The following is an 18,750-nucleotide window of genomic DNA, read 5'->3' as shown; positions in this document are numbered from 1 at the left end:
CTCCCATGAACATCCTGCTGAAAACTGTGAAGCTGAAACATACCTTTGTGTGAACTGCGAGGGTAACCACGCAGCGTACTTTCGTGTTTGCCCAGCGTGGAAAAAAGAAAAAGAAATCATCACACTGAAAGTGATTGAAAACCTAACATTTCGCGAAGCACGGAGGCGACTGTCACCAGCGCAGACGCGATCATACTCCGTTGTGGTGCAACAGGGCGCGGCATAACAGCGTTCTTCGGCACCTGCTGAACCCACACAGAGTGAGGCTGAAGCAAGGCCCACCGCGCCCCCGGTGGAAGCAGCTAGTGCTGCTCCACCACCCCTAAAGCGGGCTGCATGGGCCCCTGGTTCGGCAGTCCCCAATGCCTCACCCTACACGGCGAGGTCGAACTCTTCAACACCCGGGCGCCCTGCACGAACCTCCAGCGTCTCGGAAGAGACAATGGACACAACAGATGGAGCTTCTAGGCCGTCTACTTCGGAGGGGCGGCGGAACTCCCTACAAAATGGAAAGAAAAGCAAGAACCGTATCACGGGACCGAAAACTTAGTTACACTCAATAAGAAAAAGCTAACATGGCATTCATTGTCCACTGGAACTGCAGAGGACTTCTAAATAATTTAAATGACGTCAAAGACATCTTCCCCACACACTCACCTGTGGCTGTTTGTGTTCAGGAAACCAACTTGGGCCCTAAGCACAAAACCATACTAAAAGGATACCAGGTCTTCCGTTGCGACAGAGAGCAAGCGTGCAGGCTCTCTTAGGGTGTTGCAATAATTGCCCAAAGTCGTATCGCAGCACGAGAACACATACTAAAAACTAAGTTCGAAGCAGTGGCTGCCACATTTACAGCGTTCAAAACAATTATAGTGTGCTGTGTGTATTTCGAACCAACCCTCACAATAACATTGCAGATTTAAAAGACTTACTAAACCAATTGCCAGAGCCGTTTTTATTAGTTGGCGATTTTAATGCCCACTCTTCTTTTTGGGGAAGTGAAAAAACTGATGCAAGAGGCCAGATTTTAGAGGATTTTATTTTGTCTAATAACGTATGTCTTCTGAACACTGGCCAACCTACATACTGCTCTCCGAGCTCAGGAAAGATGAGCTGCATAGATTTGTCTTTTAGTTCAACCTCTGTTTTTAGCGATTTTAAGTGGGATATCATTGACAATCTATATGGGAGCGATCATCTACCTCTACTCATCACCGTAATATCATCACCAACAACTATCCCAACGAAACCGCGCCGGTGGAAACTTCAGTCTGCCGAGTGGGGACGTTTTACTTCTGAAGCAAGTTTAGACGAATTTTTTTCTGCAGTCCTTAGCATTGACGAACTGAACGAAGCGTTTACATCCTGCATCATTAATGCTGCACGCAGAGCCATTCCGCAGTCCGAGGGAGTAGTAAAACAAAACCACAAAATATGGTGGACACTGGAGTGCAAACAGGCAAAAAAAAAGAGCAAAATAAAGCATGGGGTGTCTTTCGAAGATATTCAACACAGGAAAACCTCGTAAATTTTAAAAGGAAAAGGGCTAAGGCAAGGTATATCCACCGCAATGCCGAGAAAACCTCATGGCAAAACTATGTGTCATCCATAAACAGCTCAGTCACTTCAAAAAAGGTATGGGAGCAAGTTAAAAAACTAAATGGGACATACTCCCCCTACACACTTCCTCTGCTAACAGCACCGGATAAACAAACAAGCTTAGAAGAACAGGCAGATATACTAGGTGTACACTTCTCGAGAGTTTCAAATTCCGCACACTACACAGAATCATTTATAAAATACAATAAAACAGTAGAAAAGCAAAGACTGCCAACAAGTGGAGGTGCAAACGAAACATACAATAGTTTAATTACACTCGAAGAACTAAAAAGAACTCTATTGACCGGTAAACAGACCGCTCCAGGCCCAGATGATATACATTATGAAATGCTTGCACATCTTTGAAGTTCTTCTGTGGAAGCACTCTTAAAGTTTGTGAACAAATTTGGGTACTTGGAAAAATACCAGAAACTTGGAAAAAAGCATTCATTGTAGCATTCCTAAAACCTAGAAAGCCGCCAACCTCCCCTAGTAGTTACAGACCAATAGCCCTTACCAACTGCCTAGCTAAAACGTATGAACGTATTATAAATACTAGATTAAGCTTTGTTCTACAATCAAACTTCTTGATGTTCACAAGTGTAGTTTCAAAAAAGCATGCTCAACCACTGACCATCTCGTCCGCCTAGAAAATACCGTACGTGAAGCATTTATACACAAACAACACTGCCTCGCGGTCTTTTTCGATCTTGAGAAGGCCTACGACACTACGTGGAGTTTTGGAATAATGCGCGATTTAGTAGAGTTAGGCATCCGTGCAAGAATGCTGAATTGCCTAAATGACTTCATGGCAAACCGTTCAACGGCTCAACCCTCTCGAGAACCTTTGTACAGGAGAACGGGGTCCCACAGGGATGTATTTTAGGCACAACGCTGTTTGTTGTAAAAATGAACTCCATATGCAAAATAATTCCAAAGTCGATTATGTACTCTGTCTATGTTGACGATCTTCAAATAGCTTTCACATCTTCCAATGTAGCAACATGCGAAAGGCAAATACAGTTGACTATAAATAAACTGACGACATGGGCAGACAACAATGGTTTCCAGTTTTCACCACACAAAACAGTAGCTATTCTTTTCTCTCTCAAACGAGGATTACAGACCAATACGACCCTACACCTCAAGGAAATCGACTTACCCACAGAAAACGAACACAAATTTCTCGGCATAATATTCGACAAAAAACTCACTTTCCTGCCCCACATCAATATGCTTAAAAAGAAAGCTTCGCGAGCTCTAAATATACTTAAGGTCCTGTCTCGGAAACACTGGGGTTTCGGTAGGGCCTGCCTTTTACAAATTTACCGTTCTGTTGTACGCTCCTGCTTAGACTATGGTAGCATTGTGTATGGCTCGGCGAGAGAGTCCTACTTGAAACGATTGGATCCCGTTCACAATTTAGGTTTACGTCTCTCGTCTGGGGCGTATAGGGCATCCCCCATAAACAGCCTCTACGTCGAAACAAATGAACCACCGCTCACAGATAGAAGAACAATGCTTACATGCTCATACATACTGAAGATCCGTTCACTGCCGAAACATCTGTAGTTACGGGCATTTCGCAGTTACGGGCATTTCGGGCATTTCGCATTTCGTAGACGGGCATTTCGTAACCCCATAGTTACGAAATGCCCGTCTAGGACACTTTTTAATAATAAACCCCAAGCTATCAGACCATTATTTCTTCGATTTGAAGAGAGATGCGAAGAACTTAGTATGCTGGACACATTACCTCAAATTGCCCATAGACAAAACCAACTACCCCCTTGGTATACTTTACCTACAACATGTGACTTCACACTAACACACCTTCAAAAAAAGCAGACACCGCGAGAACATATTTTACAGGACTTTTGGCACTAAATGAAAAATACAAAGGCTACACCTCATTTTAAACAGACGGTTCCAAAACATCATGCTATGTCGGGAGTGCAGTAGTGCAAGGGAAATGGGAAAAGTTGATCACACTACCCCAGTGCGCTTCGGTTTACACATCAGAATGTTATGCCATTGCTGTAGCATTAGAAAGGACAATGGAGCATATAATTAAACACAGTATTATATATACAGACTCTCTCAGTGCACTTACAGCCGTACATTACAAAAATGCAGCTCAGCCCATATAAGGAGACATAATACACAATTTAGTAACAGTCACAACACAACGACGGGAAATTAAGTTATGCTGGGTCCCTAGCCATGTTGGAATCAAGGGAAATGAGAGAGCCGATGCATGTGCCGCACAGGCGGGTAACGGAACAATAGAGAAAGCACAGATTCCTCACAGCGACTGCATGAAATTCGTACGGAGCAAACTGAGAAAAACTTGGCAGTCATTATGGGATAAGGAAACCGACAACAAACTCCACCTAGTTAAACCCATGATAGCCGAGTGGACATCAAGCAGACATAAAGAACGCCACAAAGAAGTGATTTTATGTCGTCTCCGCATTGGACACACACATCTTACACATAATTTCCTTCTTATGAAACACGACAAACCGAGATGCGACGATTGTGACCAAGAACTTACAGTAAATCACATCTTACTCTCATGTGCGAAATTTGAGGCCTTGAGGAAAAAACATTTTAGGCTGTTTTACAGCGAGCAAATTCCATTTCACCCCAGCCTACTCCTAGGAGAGGATGCTGTTGTTAAAATTTCCTCTGTCTTTACTTTTTTAATAGAAGCTGCACTTCAAAACAACCTATAACGACATAAAGCAATTTATTATTATCCACAAAAAAAAAACCTTTTGTTTGGCGCATGATAGCCTTAGTTGCTTATGTGCCATAAAACACAACACAACACAACAATACGAAAAAGGTACACTAACTTATTTGACCTCCACCCTTCAAACCTGTACGCTCATATCATGTGCTTTGGTGGCCGTATAGATAGATCTAGGGGCCGAAGGGATGAATTAAAAAAAATGAATAGTAATGGCAGGCTTTGAATAGAGGCGCACTAACCTTCTTGTGTAGAACAAAAATAACGTCTAATCTAGAGTACCAAATGGGCTGTTCTCATCAAGACATCTTGAAAACGATCTCAAACTTTTTGACATTGCTCATAGTATACGTTTAAAGCATATCCCATAAAACTTGTGTTTCATGGGATAGGCTATTATTTGTGCGTTTATGTTCAAAGGTAGATTTTGTACGCAGTTTACACAGCGCGCGTCTAGTTGTATAAACGTTTTTCCGGCTAAATATGCGAAAAATAAGTGAGCCTTTGAACCATCGCCTCCACGGTCTCCCCTAATTCCTGATGGAACAAGTCGGTGGAGTCGTGCCCGCATGTAGGCTAGTTTTGTTATGATTGCTTTGACGACTATCGGTTTGTTTGACTAAGCGATACCGCGATAGTTTAAGGCCCGCCAACCTGGTGCATTTGTATTGCGTATGTTTAATAGAGATGGGTTGTTCCACGCTACATGTCTGCGTCATCGGTTAGTCCTAATGCTGTCAGCGACTGTTTGAGTGTTACGTGGTGTTTTACGGGCACCATTCGTCCCCGAGTATTGCATTTGTGAGCATAATGAGTTGCAGTGCCGTTTTTTGTGCCTTTTGCTAGGTGAAGTGGCATCATTTGTCCCAAACGGGATTTACGGGCTACCAAAGCTCTGATAGAGTACCTGCAACACACAGGTCTAGACCAGTCGCTGTGAATAACTCGCCGTACCTGTACGCATCAACTTCTTGAACATCATCGCCGTCACCTTCTTCACGTCATCAACTGGCGTAGCAAGTTAAGCATTTTAGCCCAGCTAACATCGCCAGACTTCATTAAAGATCTCTCTCTCTCTCTCTCTCTCTCTCTCTCTCTCTCTCTCTCTCTCTCTCTCTCTGTCACGTTATATAAATGGTGTACTCCTCGCAATCGGGCGTTATTGCTCGCGGTAGACTCACGGGTTGACGTATGCGCGGCTCAGACACGCCGCCAGAGGTTCAATTTACATTTCCAACACTTTTATTACTCGATAGTTCCTCTGAAGCAATTAACGGCTTTATACATCTGCGGAACATTATTTATTTATTTATTTATTTATTTATTTATTTATTTATTTATTTATTTATTTATTTATTTATTTATTTATTAGGTACGCCTAAAGGGCCTCCGCAGGAGGGTATTACATTCGCATACATCAAACGAACTAAACAAGAGTGGGTGCTAACCAAATCAAATTATATATATAGAAAAACGCAAGGAATAAAATTTTCTCAAACACATAAACATAACTACAAAATAACATTCTAACCAAAATGTCATGTTACAAATATATTGGCGTATACATCTCGGATAACCTTTCTTGGCAAACGCACATCGAACACATCACCAGTAACGCTAACCGCATGCTCGGTTTTTACGGCGAAATTTTTCTTTTGCTTCAACAGATATAAAACTCGTTTTATATAAAACTTTGGTTCGGCCAAAGCTCGAGTATGCATCATCGATCTGGGACCCGCATATCAACTCGCTACTTTATGATATCGAAGCCATCCAGAATCGTTCCGCACGCTTCATATTAGAGAGTTTTAGAATAACGTACGCAACGGTACGCAAACAGTTAACGATCGCTATTTCTTTGCGTCGTTCTCACTGCGCATGCGCCGTACGTTAAGCCGCTTCTGCGTTTAGCGGACGGAAGACGAGCGGACGCTATTTCAGCGAAATAGCGTGCGTACGTAAGGCCGCTTGCGTTTCCAACATGGCGGCAAGTAGTGCGACAAGCATCCACGATTTCGCTTTTCTGTCGACAATAATTTGCTTATGATAGACAAAGTTCCTTGCTCCTATGTTTTTAAATATGTCGTGTGCTTAGCACATCACCCTCGCGCAGCTCTGTATCGTCTTGACATCGCTGACTGTCCTAACGAAGCTTTATAGCCAGTCAAGCGACCGAAGCGGTGGGTGAGTGTGTGTGTTGTGGGCGCGTTCGCGATGAGATGCGACGTTGTGCTTCTGTGGTGGACAGTGCTTCTCATGCTCAGGATTATCTTTCTCGAGCGACCTACCACTCAAAACAACACAAAACACTGCTTAACTACTAATGTACTCTTAGGACAGCAAACCAGATCTTACTTAGAAACTAACAACGGAACGTGCAGAGTGAAGAGCTGGACCGTCGCACTTTCCACTTTTAAGCAAAGAAATGAACGAAACAAGGCGCGAAACAACGCGACAACAACAAAAATATTTTTCGTGTATTTGTTGATACCGAAAAGATGTCTTTTTAAAACAAAATGGATATGTATTTTTATTTTGAAAAATTACTTTACATTTAAAATTTTGTGTAATAAAGTTACTCAAAGCACACGACGTAAACAGTGGGTTTGAGTCCCAAGTACACCGGTGACATTTTTGAAATTTGCTCACCGAATACGGTCAATACTTGTTATCGCTTGCGTAGTTTTTTAAGGCTGGTTTCAGGCTCATGCAACAAATTAATCGTATATGGCTGCGCCTTTGTCAATCGTTCATTTGCAATGAACCTATTGTCACTAAATCTATGCGTAAATGTATAGTTTTCTCAAAACTTGCACAGCGACAAATACAAGTATTGTTGGGATTCCCAATACCTGTCTTTTGATAGCTGAAGAGGGAACAGACAGAATAGGGAAGTACCAAATATTCTGTGGAAGGGAAAGAGAGAGTGAGAGAGAGAGAGAGATTCTTTATCACCTTAATGGACCTTTATGAATCTGGCTTTATGGACCTTGATGGACCTTTATGAAGTCATGGACCTTTATGAAGCTGGCCCTGTCAGCCGAGCCAAGCTGTGTGGCCTACTACGACAGATGAACTCGGTAACAATGATGACTATAATGATGAAAAAGAACATATGATTTTAACAAAGTCTGATCAAGACTTGTGTCTTTATGTAGGCCAATAAGGCTTTTGTAGCCCAAGAGGCACGTTTGCAGATACTGCAACGACCTAATACGTCCATCACTTCTAGAGTTAGCTAAAGCGGCCGGCCCAGAGACACTGGGAGACACGCTCTTTGTGTCGCGCACAATCACAGATGAGGTGTTGCAGGTCTTCAAGCACATCGCCCTGTGGTCACAGTATGAATGAAGGGGAAAATTCGCGGGTACAGATTGAACCAGACTGACTCATGATAAGGAATATTTAGGGAGGCCTTCGTCATGCAAGAGAGATGGTAAGGATAAGAACCCGCATGTATCTATGCACCTCATCCATATCGCTAAATACAGCGTCGCGGGGATCCAGCCTTCATCGTCATAATCAGATATTGTACCGTCGAAAGTACACGGTGTACGCGGAAGCACACTTAACATGAGAATACGCCCGAGGCGAAAGCTTTGGGGAACAGTGGACACTGAAACGCGTGGTGCTCTGGCCACTAAAATGCGCTTGAACGGAACACTGAGACAAGCCGGAGACCAGAGCCGATGCGCCAGCGGTTATAGCGTGACCGATACTGGTAGCACTGTGTGTTCTGATCAATAATTGTAAACGCGCGTGGCAGCGCCCACAGAACCATTTTCCCGCCCAGAAATAACTTGTGATGAAAAATTTGGCACGATTTACCCCAACACAATCCGATGGCGTATCCCACTACTGGTTGCATTTGTATTTGATGCATCTCCCCAATAAATACAACCGCTTACGAGTCTAATCAAGGCAGATTTATTCAAGCTTGGAAGAAAAAAAAATGGTTGGACGTTGTCTGGAAAGCAAATAGTTCGCAGATTGACACGTGTATTTTAATTAACGCAAGTTAAGTAACAGTGCATTTAATTGAAAAGGTAGTGCTGCACTGACAGAAATACGAGAAAAAAGGATACGACGAAACGTTGGTTATTAGCTTGGTTGAATCACGTCGTAAACATCGATTCGTTGACCACGTCATGCGTACAACCGGATGTCGAACGGTGCCCACTGGTCCAAAATCTCAGTTTTATGCTGTCAGAAAACGTAGAACAGAATCCCAAAGAGTACGCACATACACACACACTTTCGACATTAATGACTGGCTACTGCAATTTCAGCCGATTGCGGAAGCACACCACGCACATTCCAAGCCGCCCAAGGCTTCGAGATTTGCTCTCGCTAGAGATCTCGCGTCGGAAATGCGTGAAGCTGTCCTTGCTATAAGCACGTGCTTTGCACCTTGTCATGTTGCGGCATATTTTTGACCTAAGGCATACACTGACGGTTTACGCAAGACTTGTGAACGACCTCCACTAATTCCAACCCTGAATTATTAAGGAAAGCCGTAAAAGCCCAAGAGAGCACGCTGAATTAAAAAGCGCGGGTCATCTTGCATTTTTTAAGGCGAAGCGTTGCATAACAGCGTGCGTGTCCGCGTAAAAACGCACTACAGGGAAGCCAGTTTTACACAGTGGCTTCACAGAACAGTGATGACGATAAGCGAAGGCACATCGAGCTCTTAAAAAGTGCTCCCGTGGTCCGAATCAAACCTAGGTCCATCGCGTTATGAAGCCGAGGTCAATTCAATGGCGTCATTCCCACACAGTCGAAACAGTTTGGATTTTGGACTGTTAGTTTAACTCAGGTTGCATGGAAAGAGGGCTTAGCGTTTTAACCATGTTGTTCTCCAGAAACGGGCTTTGATTTTTTTTGGTTCCTCCTGGGTGCCTGTAAGCGCACAAAGACATTCGGTTACCAGTTTCCCTGACGGGGCCCGCCCACGCATTGTCACGTAGAGGGAGTGGTGTGGCCAGCGTTGACGTTGAGCGGATCCTTCCGGCCCCTTCCACACCTGCGGCTGGCCATCAACGTGAGCCTGCTGGCGTCGCCACCCGCGTCCAGGGCGGGCGCAGCCACTACCGCCACTACGACAGCGCCCACGGCCTTCTTGACGCCCCCACTTCCGGTTGTTTTGTCGACACCGGCGGTCGCTACGCGTCGCCATGGTAGATGCCATCCTGATTCTAAGGCATGATGTGATTAAGTAGCCTTAACAAAGACAAAATGCAACTTTGAAGACACGAAGACAGAATGAAACTTTGTTCAATTTGAAAGTACGACATAGGTAACTCACTAAGCCCCATCTCCCGTCACGAAACCCGTTTTCTCAACCGAAAAAACAACGCAAGAAATAATGGAAAACTCAAATTTGACACTGCGGTGACGTGATATGGGCAGTACTGACGTATAACGTTCGAGTATTAAGGACACTGCTATCAGTGAGTTTCCTGTGCGTTACAATGCAAGGGATGCAATCAAACAGAAGCAGAGTCCCCACCACTACAATCACCCAGCAATGTTTCTCAGTGGTGGCTAAGGTAGGCTGCTGACAATCTCGCATTCCGTGACGTCATAGACAGATCACCGGAAACTTCCGAGGGGTTCGCCACTGCTTCATCGTTTTCATTCATGCCGCCATTATTTGTTCGGAGTTGACGATAAAATAGGTGTCATTGTCATTCAGACAAAGCAGTCTTGTGTAATCAAGAAAACTCGTATTTGTTCTTCAGGGCCCCCTTAAGATACCAATGCATCAGTTTTAACCCCGCAGCGTCTGAATGCTGGAATGAAACATAATTGTGTTTGGCTGTATGCGTACGAGAGAAATATGCGCGTGGTAGACTGGCGTGAAGCACCTGAGCCCCGCCAGGGAGCTAGGGAGGCGATTGTTTTGTGGTGGTTTTTTGAGAGGGAGGAACACCACATCCTCATCAATACTTCAAACATTTGGTGTCCGTATTTAAAAGGGACCTCCGTCTCAACTGGTGTTGTCTAAAAGGTGTTGCAGCCGTCCACAAAACGCAACAAAATGTGAGGAGGTAGTTGTTCACCTTGGATCCTCTAAAACTCCTCTTGAGTACCTGTCATTCGCATCAGGGCTGGTTAAAACAGATTAGGTCCCTTGTGCTGGGCGCAGATAAAGATACAACTTGGTCGTGTGGCACAGGGCCACCTAGTTTAAAAAACTAGATGTTGAAATAAAACGCTCTCATCAGTTGAACAGCCTGTTGTCATTTTAACAAAAATCACCGACAGATCATGTTGTACTCGGGATCAAGTCGTTCCCTAGTGCTCTTGTTCCCCCTTAACGACTTATCCACATTCCTTGACTTGTTGGTCACTGTACCACGCCACCAACCCGAATAGGATGTGATCGCTCATAATGAAGAGTGTGGCCAGACGGTAATCGGGAACATTAGATATTTAATGTCAAACTTTTCACTTGAAACACACTGCTTGCAATGTCCAAGCCATTATTAGGATAATGATGAGTGCTGTCGAATTTAAACGCTGCGAGAGAAAGCAAAGAAGAATCCTCACGAGGCACGAAACGAGGCTCGGACAGGGATTTAATGCGAGAGCGTTACTCGGTTCATTGGGTGGTTTTAATTAACAACAGAGCTGTTTAAGACTGAGCTTGATCCATCTGCATTCGCATAAAAAAATACCAAGAAAAACAACCGAGCGCACTTGAGCGTGCTTCTACGAGGAGTGCCCGGCGCCGTCCAGGCGTGTGAGTGGGTTCGCGCCACGTGAGGAGCTCGTAAAAATACCAAGAAAACTACCGAGCGCAGGTGAGCATGCGCCTCGTGACGAGCGCCGGCGTCATAGTCCAACTCGCCCTTCGAGAACACGCTGCCCAGCGTTTGTGACGTGATACCTGGCGTGCTCTTATCTTCGCCAGCTCACGTGTGCTCGCGCCTGAAGTGGGGAGTGCACAGACGCCGAGTTCGTGGAGCCGGTTGCAGCGGGATATAGCGCGTGCTGACGCGGTCCACTTTGGGAGAGATGTGGAAGGCGGCGGACAAGACAATCTGACTCTCGGAGAGTCACGGAGATATTTCACCGCCAAGTTAGGAAATCCATGTTAGGTGCAACAGCCGGGTGTCCGGCGAAAGGAGCGGGGCTACCAGCTCTGCTGTTTCTCAGACTTGCACCCCTAGTTGAAGCTGTGCCAACTTTTTTTGCGTGTGGGCGTTGACCGTACGGATTAGCGGTGGCTGTCCGCTCGCAAAACGACTTCCTCACGGCGAACCTGAAACGATGACGCAGACGTCATAAGAGCTGAAGCTATAATCGGTCGCCAATACAACCAGGCTATGGAAAGGGGGAGGCGTGCCAGTAGGCGTCTCCCAGACGTTGATGCTACGGCGAAGAGAGAAAGGATATAGAATTTCAGCAGGCATCGAGCCTCTGCCGCGTAGTTCGTTCTCTCCACGTCGGTGTTAGCACGTTGCTCGGCAGACACGGCCACGAGCCGCGCTGCGCCTTTACAATCTGAACTGACGCCGACGCCAACATTGCTTAATTACATACGAAAAGAGAAGGGAATAGGATCTAAAAACTAGCAAACGACCCCCAGTGTGAAGAGAAATTAGCATCTGTACGGGGCAAAGAGCGCCTAATTGCACAAAATGGCACGTTTGCTAACCGAATTTCCCGCGTAACTCTCACCACCACAAGTTCTGACAAGCGACTGGGCAACGCTGTCAAACGCCGGTTCCGCCAAGAAGCTTACAACATATGTTCTGAAACTCTCGCATTCTCCCATTCACTACTGGAACACTGAAACTCTCCCACTCACCAAAATGAGCAACAACTAGTAGCTGCATGCTCTTTGGTCCACGTTTGATTGATTGTAGGGTTTAACGCGCCGACGCAACGCAGGCGATGAGGCGCGCCGTAGTGGAGGGCTCCGGTTTAATTTTGACCACCTGGGGATCTTTAGCGTGCGCCGAAATATCGTACACACGAGCGTTTTTGCTTTTCGCCTCCATCAGAAAAGCGGCCGCCGCGGCCGGGAATCGAGCCCGCGACCTCGTGCTCAGCAGCACATCGCCTTAGCCACTGAGCCACCGCGGCGGGTCTTTTGGTCCACGTTTCATGCCACAGAAGGTTAGATGCACTCTTCTTTGGTTTGAACAGGAAGTTTTAGAAATAATCTCAATTCCGCACCTACCTTGCTTGGAATAAAGTTTTGTCTCTCTATCTCTCTTTTTTTCACGGATGCTTTGTTGGTTTAGAAGGGAAGTGGTTCGGTGGGAAACTCTGGAACACGTCCAGCTACAATAAGGAAAATGGAGCTTCAGGTTACCGTGTTGCCGACTAGGTTACAGCGTGAAATGGCATTTCACTTCCCAAATACATTCCATCTTCGTGTTCATCCCGCAGTATAAATCCCAACGAAGGGAAGGCGAGAGAACGATTTCTAAGCGACTTGAAAGGAAACTTATATCGGTCAAACGAGCTATACTAGGTTTCACACTTCAGGATAGTGAAACAGCGCCGTACAAGGTTGGCCAGGACATGGGCGGACCCGGGAAAGGTACTCGGGTGAGCGCGTTTGCTAAGGCGTTTCCGCACATGCCAGCGTGGCCAGGAACCCAAACCAGTGTGAAGCGGGGCCGAGGATTCGATGCAAGTATCGGAGTGACGAATTCAGTAGTGTGTGGGTGAGTCTCATGGTGAGCGAAATTACGAAGGGCTGACTGACAGTCGGAGAAGATATATACTGGCGTGCTGGTAGGAACAGTGAGAGTAGCGTGCTCTATTGCAAGGGCAATGGCGTATTCTTCGAGAGAGGTCGAACCCGGTGGGGAAAGAAAGGAAAGCGTGGCAGTGTCTAAAGAAGGGAGTTGGAGAAATGAAGCCGTGCCCGTTGAGTTTGAGGGGATGTCGCTGGCGTCAGTAAAGTAAACGATGGAACCATGGGAGAGTAGAAAATTAATTCGTCTGGAGAGGGTCTGAACGCACAGTGCACGACGAGCAGGGTGTCGATCAGGATTCATGTTGCGGGGCAAAGGCTCAACCCGTAAATTAGTGAAAGTCGCCAAAGGAGGGTGCTCCGGTGGTATGGGGGGTAGTTGCGAAGTGGGGTAGTTAAGTGTATTGAGAATAGCACGACCTTGGGCAGAAGTCTGCAGGCGTTCGAGTTGGGCCTGGCGATGGCACGCAATGCGTTCTTCAAGAACGATTTCTAAGCGACTTGAAAGGAAACTTATATCGGTCAAACGAGCTATAATAGGTTTCACACCTCAGGATAGTGAAACAGCGCCGTGGATCAGGGAACAAACTATATAGTGTGGAAAACATTCGTTAAGCTTTGGGAATGAACGGGACACGTAGAACATGAGGCACAGCTGGGGAACCATCCGTGTGATGGAGTGGCGGCCAATATACCGCAAGCGCAGTAGGATTCGGCCAAGGAATCGATGGAGAAACATTTGGAGGGAAAGGGTGGATTCAGCGAGCACTGGATAGACGTGGATGGAGATCTTTGGGAGAGGACTTCGCCCTGCAGTGGACACAGGTGATGGACAATGATGGCGATGCCATCCTAACGTGACGAACGTTGATGATTGGTCGATTTGGTGTTTCATATTTTTTATTTCCCCGGGCCAACGAACCAACAAGGACAACAGGGAGGCAAGACGGACTTCCGCAAGCACACCAGTGTGCTCCCTCTCCCTTTTGTCCTTACAGAGAGAAGGAGAGAGAGAAGCTCTTTATTAAAAAAGGAAATGCAGAGAGGTTTGCCAACGTGCGTACGTCGACATGCTACTCTGCAGGAAGGGGAATGGGGAAGAGATATTCGTTAGCGCGGCAAATTCGAGACCCAACATGACGCCACTCACGTCTCTAGCTGGTGGCAGGCGTACGTTGCTGACGGAGAAAGGCACGTCAGATAGGCCTTTAAATGAGCCTTATTGCCTGGACTCGTTTAATATACATTCACTTCGTTCCAGTGTGCCATTCATTTGCCTCCTCGCAGGCTGGCTGGGTGGAGGAAACCAGACGGACGAGGACAGCGTGGGTGCGCGCTTCGAGGCCGTGCTACGCCGCTACAACGTGGACCCGGACGCCTGCCTCAAGGTGGCCATGTGCTCCGTAGGCCGTGTGGGCGCGTCCTCCTCCGCCTCCTCCGAGGGGGCCTCCTCTGCGCAGGCGCACGGGAAACAGCGTCGCCAGGCGGGGCCCGTCGAAGTGTTCGACTCGATGCTCAGGTCACGGCTCCGTCACTGGCCTTAGCATCAATCGCAGAAGGCACTGCGGAAGCATGGAGCGGCTTGGTTTTGGATAACATTCCCGAAGACATCACAAATGTTTTGCAAAAGACCCAGCTAAGGGTTGCGCTTGGGGTCTCGCCAAACTTGGGGTCTCACCGAACGACTGGAAACCAAAGTTGGATCGGCACAACGCGTCATGGAACGCCGAATGCTAGGGTTCATCTTAAGAGCACCTCCTGGCTCAACACGCCCCCAACAGGAAGATCGACATTGTGTGGACCCCGGGACACTCCTCACTAACGGGCAATAATTTTGCCCATAGACAAGCCTGCGAACTCTCCTCCCAGGCCTCTGAGGAACCACCAAGTCTCGTTCCCCTGCTCACATTTCAAGACATCACCCAACATTACCGCACATCAAGACAACATTTTCCCCCTCCTCACCCACATCTTACTAAAACAGAAGAAGTAATACTCCGGAGGCTTCAAACAAACACCTTTCCTCACCCAACTTGGCTACATCGGATGTACCCCACCCAATACTCTGCCACATGTAAATTCTGCCCTAACCCATGTACCCTCATACACATGATCTTGGGGTGCGCACACAACCCAGCCCTCCCTCCTTTACCCACTTCCCTTCCCCTTCCTGAGCTGTGGGAGAACCTGACGACCAGCGCCAGCTTGGATGCACAGCAACTCCTGGTGTCCAGGGCTGAGACAGCAAGGTCGTCCCATGGTCTCCTGGACTGAGGAGCCACTCCCACATCACCTGGCTCAAAATAAAGTTTTTCCTCCTCCTCCTCCTCCTCTTAAGAGCAGAAAAAAAACAGGGACGCAGTAGACAAAGACAAGCGCCCTTCTTTGAATGCTAGGGGTCACGTTGAGGGAAACGCAAACAGCCGCATGGATGAGGGAACAGACCAAGGTGGAGGACATTCTAGTTCAAATTAGGCGGAGGAAATGGGGATGGGCTGGTCACTTAATGCGTATGAGGGACAACAGGTGGACCATCCGTTTGACAGATTCGCTGCCAATAGACTGCAAACACACTAGGGGTCGGCCGAGAGCTCGTTGGCGAGACGAGCTACCAAAATTTTAGGGGAAAACATGCACTAAGTTGGCACTCAACATGCGTGGCTGGAAATATTTGGGAGAGGCTTTCGTCCTGCAGTGGACACAAACAGGCTGATGATGATGATGACGATGATGATGATGAAGTATAAAGGAAGTGAAGCTTATAGTGGCGCTATAACATTAAGCGTAGGCGCCATGATGATAGAGCGGTAGTTTATCTCGTGTTATTATAGGTTCATCGATTGTAGGACTGCCCGTATTATTACAGTTGACGACCGATTTTTCGGGCGCCTACTTTTTCGGACACGCTTGATTATTCGGGCTTCTTCCCGGCTACGGGATATTAGGCGTTTTGGGGACACATTTGCTTTTTCTGACGGCCTGAGTTGTATTTCCGTCGCTACACCAACTCGAATTGGTCTCTTCTTGGCTTTCTGCGTGCAACTGGTGCAATGTTGAACCTATAAACCTTCCTGTTATGCCGTGGGGCAATCTATTGCATTAAAAAAAAGAATTGTCAGAAAGAAGAGGACGTGTTTCCTAATGTTGTTACAGACATTTGTAGCGCTTTATTTCCATATTTCTCATACTGAATTAGATGTATTATGTCCTGACGTAGTTAGATTAGAAGCAGTTACAACCAGCGTACCCACGCATACATGCCCCAAGTTCAATACTACAGCTGCCTAAACGATAGGGGCCGCAGATCAGCGGCTCACCACGAGTCTCTCTGATACTACGTTTCTTTCGACTGCCCGCCCAGACAGTGCGGAGTAAACGGTTCTCGGTAATCACTGTCTGTAAGACTGTCGTCGCTCTTACAAGGCCATGTTGACGCGAAAATTTGTCATGTCGGTCTGTCACTGGAATGAGCGGGTAATGTTACCGGAGTTTTCTATTTAGTGGGCCTCTCATTTGACAGCGGTTGCCAACAAGTGACCCGCTAATGGTCAGTGAAGCGGAGAAGGGATCTGGAAAGGGGAAGGAAATGGGAGAAGGAAGAGGTAAGAAGGAGGGTAGCAGAAGATATTTCGAGGGAAGAGTAGGGATAGAGAATTTAGAATGGGTGAGGGAGTTAAGAGGAGGAGGAATGGGGAGTGAGAGGGGTTAAGAGAGGGCGAAGACGGAGCGGAGGCAGAAGGCGAGGAAGACAGAGGAGGGGGCGATAAGGATGAGTAGTAATCAGAAGAGGGTGACGGGCACAAGTGGAGCGAGAAATGGGACAGCGACGTTAAGAAGCGGCATCATGGCATAGGCGGCGGAAACGAATGCTGTCGTCCGTTGACGTCATTTACAGCTTAGTTAATGCATGTTGACGAGGTGTCAACCCCCGGGCGCCCACTGTTCTCCACTCTTACGCTCAACCCAGTCACAACAATTCTGTCTCAGTTATTCAACGTAACGCTTCAAAGGAAGGCCTAGTCAACACGCCGATGTAAAATAATGTTTTACCTTAAATACGAAAAGGTTTCCAGCGCATTGAAAAGTTTCAGTTCCGTAGTGCTCTCACTAATGTTAGTACCTGGATCAGTACTAACAAATAGCCATAAATATTTTTCTGTGGGTGTTATACGCCTCCGGTACAAAAAAAGAGTAAGAGGTCCTGCCATCCAACAAAATTTCAGCCGTTTTTCGGCTTTAATAAACCGACACCGTTCCTGTTTTGCTTTTTACAGTATAGTATATCGATTCGGTGTGTAGGTAATATAGGCAAGAAAGGGTGAAAGAAAGGGAGAGAGAGGGATCCGGTGCTCGAAAAAGTTCGGGAGGTGTTCTGCCACCGAAACATGCCCCCTCCCCTCTCCCCTGGCTGTGCCCGTGACCAGGACAAACTGACAATTGTGTAGGCCTGTTGTCTAGTCCTGTCCTTACTTGAACCTGTTGCTATCGAACCATTCACGCCAAATGCTTATCCGACGATCGCGAAACAAGTTTCGAGTGTAATAAGTGACGTACGTTTTTTTTTTAAATGCGCAGCCTGACCTTCATGGACGAGGTTTTGCTGAGCAGAAGCCTACGCACTGCGCGCCAGCTGGGTGAAGCCGGTGGGGACTGCGATGCCTTCAACCGGGCAGGAAAGTGCCCGTTCAATGCTGCCGCGTGGAAGGTCCTGCTGTCAGCCATTAACCGCTCGCTGGCGTGAACTGGGAAACAGCGGGCGTCACTCAAGGCCAAACCACCCTTCTTGCTCCGTGATCTGTACACTACTTCGAGGGCCACTCTCCCTACACTATTCTCACTATGCGTGGGAATAAGCAACAAGCACTACAGAAAGCCCGTGAGAGTGTAAGCTGCTGCTTAGAAGACAAAACAGGAAATAAAGCTCGAAAACAATCATTGGTTTCTCACGACTGCCGTGGCAGTAAAACTGTCCCAAACTTTGCTTCAATAACGAGTGTAAGGCCAAATATTTCTAAGCTCCAGCGTGGATCTCATCCTGCCGGGTGAAAAACGTCAACCTTCCGCGATTTGCTAGGCCACGTGTAAGTATGGTAATAAAAGCTTGCTTACTCTCTCTCTCTCTCTCTCTTTCCTTCAACGCTCTTTTTTAAACTCGTGTTAAACCTATATAAAAAGCTAGCACGGTAGCCCAATGACGCCACTCGGTTTGCTGAAAACCACTAATAAATCACAAATGGCTACCGGCGGATAACAGCGACGTCGCACCCTTTTGAAGGCAACCTTATAAACGGTAAAATTGTCTTCCTTCTTCGCCTTACCATTTAAAATTCCGTAGAATATCTCGGCAATATTATTCGCGTTAATGGCGTAGAAAACGAGGGCGGGGGTGAGATTTTCCAACTATCCTATTTTTTCTTCAGAGTGGTTCTAACCGCATCGTGTAAAGATGGGTTCAACAAATGTACTGTTTTATAAAGGGTAAATTTAAACAAATGTGCCCCAAGTTTCTGCACTTCTTCTTTCGTAAGCGATACGCGTTCCCATTTTACATTGAAAAAGGTACACTAACTTATTTGACCTCCATCCTTCAACCCTGTACGCTCATATCATGTGCATTGGTGCGCGTATAGCACGATGTAGGGGCCCAAGGGACGAATTCTAAAAAAATGAATAGTAATGC

The 18,750-nt window shown here is 46.7% G+C and overlaps 1 protein-coding gene across 1 annotated transcript; it reads left to right on the top strand.

Annotated features, from left to right (window-relative positions):
• Positions 1-14,206: 14,206 nt before the first annotated feature.
• On the top strand, positions 14,207-17,981 carry LOC144163710 (uncharacterized). Its single transcript, XM_077694462.1, has 3 exons — positions 14,207-14,240; positions 14,358-14,589; positions 17,646-17,981. The coding sequence occupies exons 1-3, from the start codon at positions 14,207-14,209 to the stop codon at positions 17,809-17,811; spliced, it is 432 nt and encodes a 143-aa protein (XP_077550588.1). The 3' UTR covers positions 17,812-17,981.
• Positions 17,982-18,750: the final 769 nt, after the last annotated feature.

Source organism: Haemaphysalis longicornis, unplaced genomic scaffold (assembly GCF_048455015.1).
Source record: "Haemaphysalis longicornis isolate Haplotype H1 unplaced genomic scaffold, Haemaphysalis longicornis Haplotype H1 scaffold_13, whole genome shotgun sequence".
In the NCBI taxonomy this organism is placed as follows: Eukaryota; Metazoa; Arthropoda; class Arachnida; order Ixodida; family Ixodidae; genus Haemaphysalis; species Haemaphysalis longicornis.
Note: the sequence above shows the minus strand (reverse complement) of the source record. Positions and strands in the feature narration are given on the sequence as shown.

Bases quoted from the DNA above. Each gene is read 5' to 3' on its own strand.
- LOC144163710 (XM_077694462.1), top strand. From the start codon at position 14,207: ATGACGCCACTCACGTCTCTAGCTGGTGGCAGGC. The intron at 14,241-14,357 runs GTACGTTGCTGA...GCCTCCTCGCAG, and splicing joins GTCTCTAGCTGGTGGCAGGC to GCTGGCTGGGTGGAGGAAAC. The intron at 14,590-17,645 runs GTCACGGCTCCG...TTAAATGCGCAG, and splicing joins GTGTTCGACTCGATGCTCAG to CCTGACCTTCATGGACGAGG.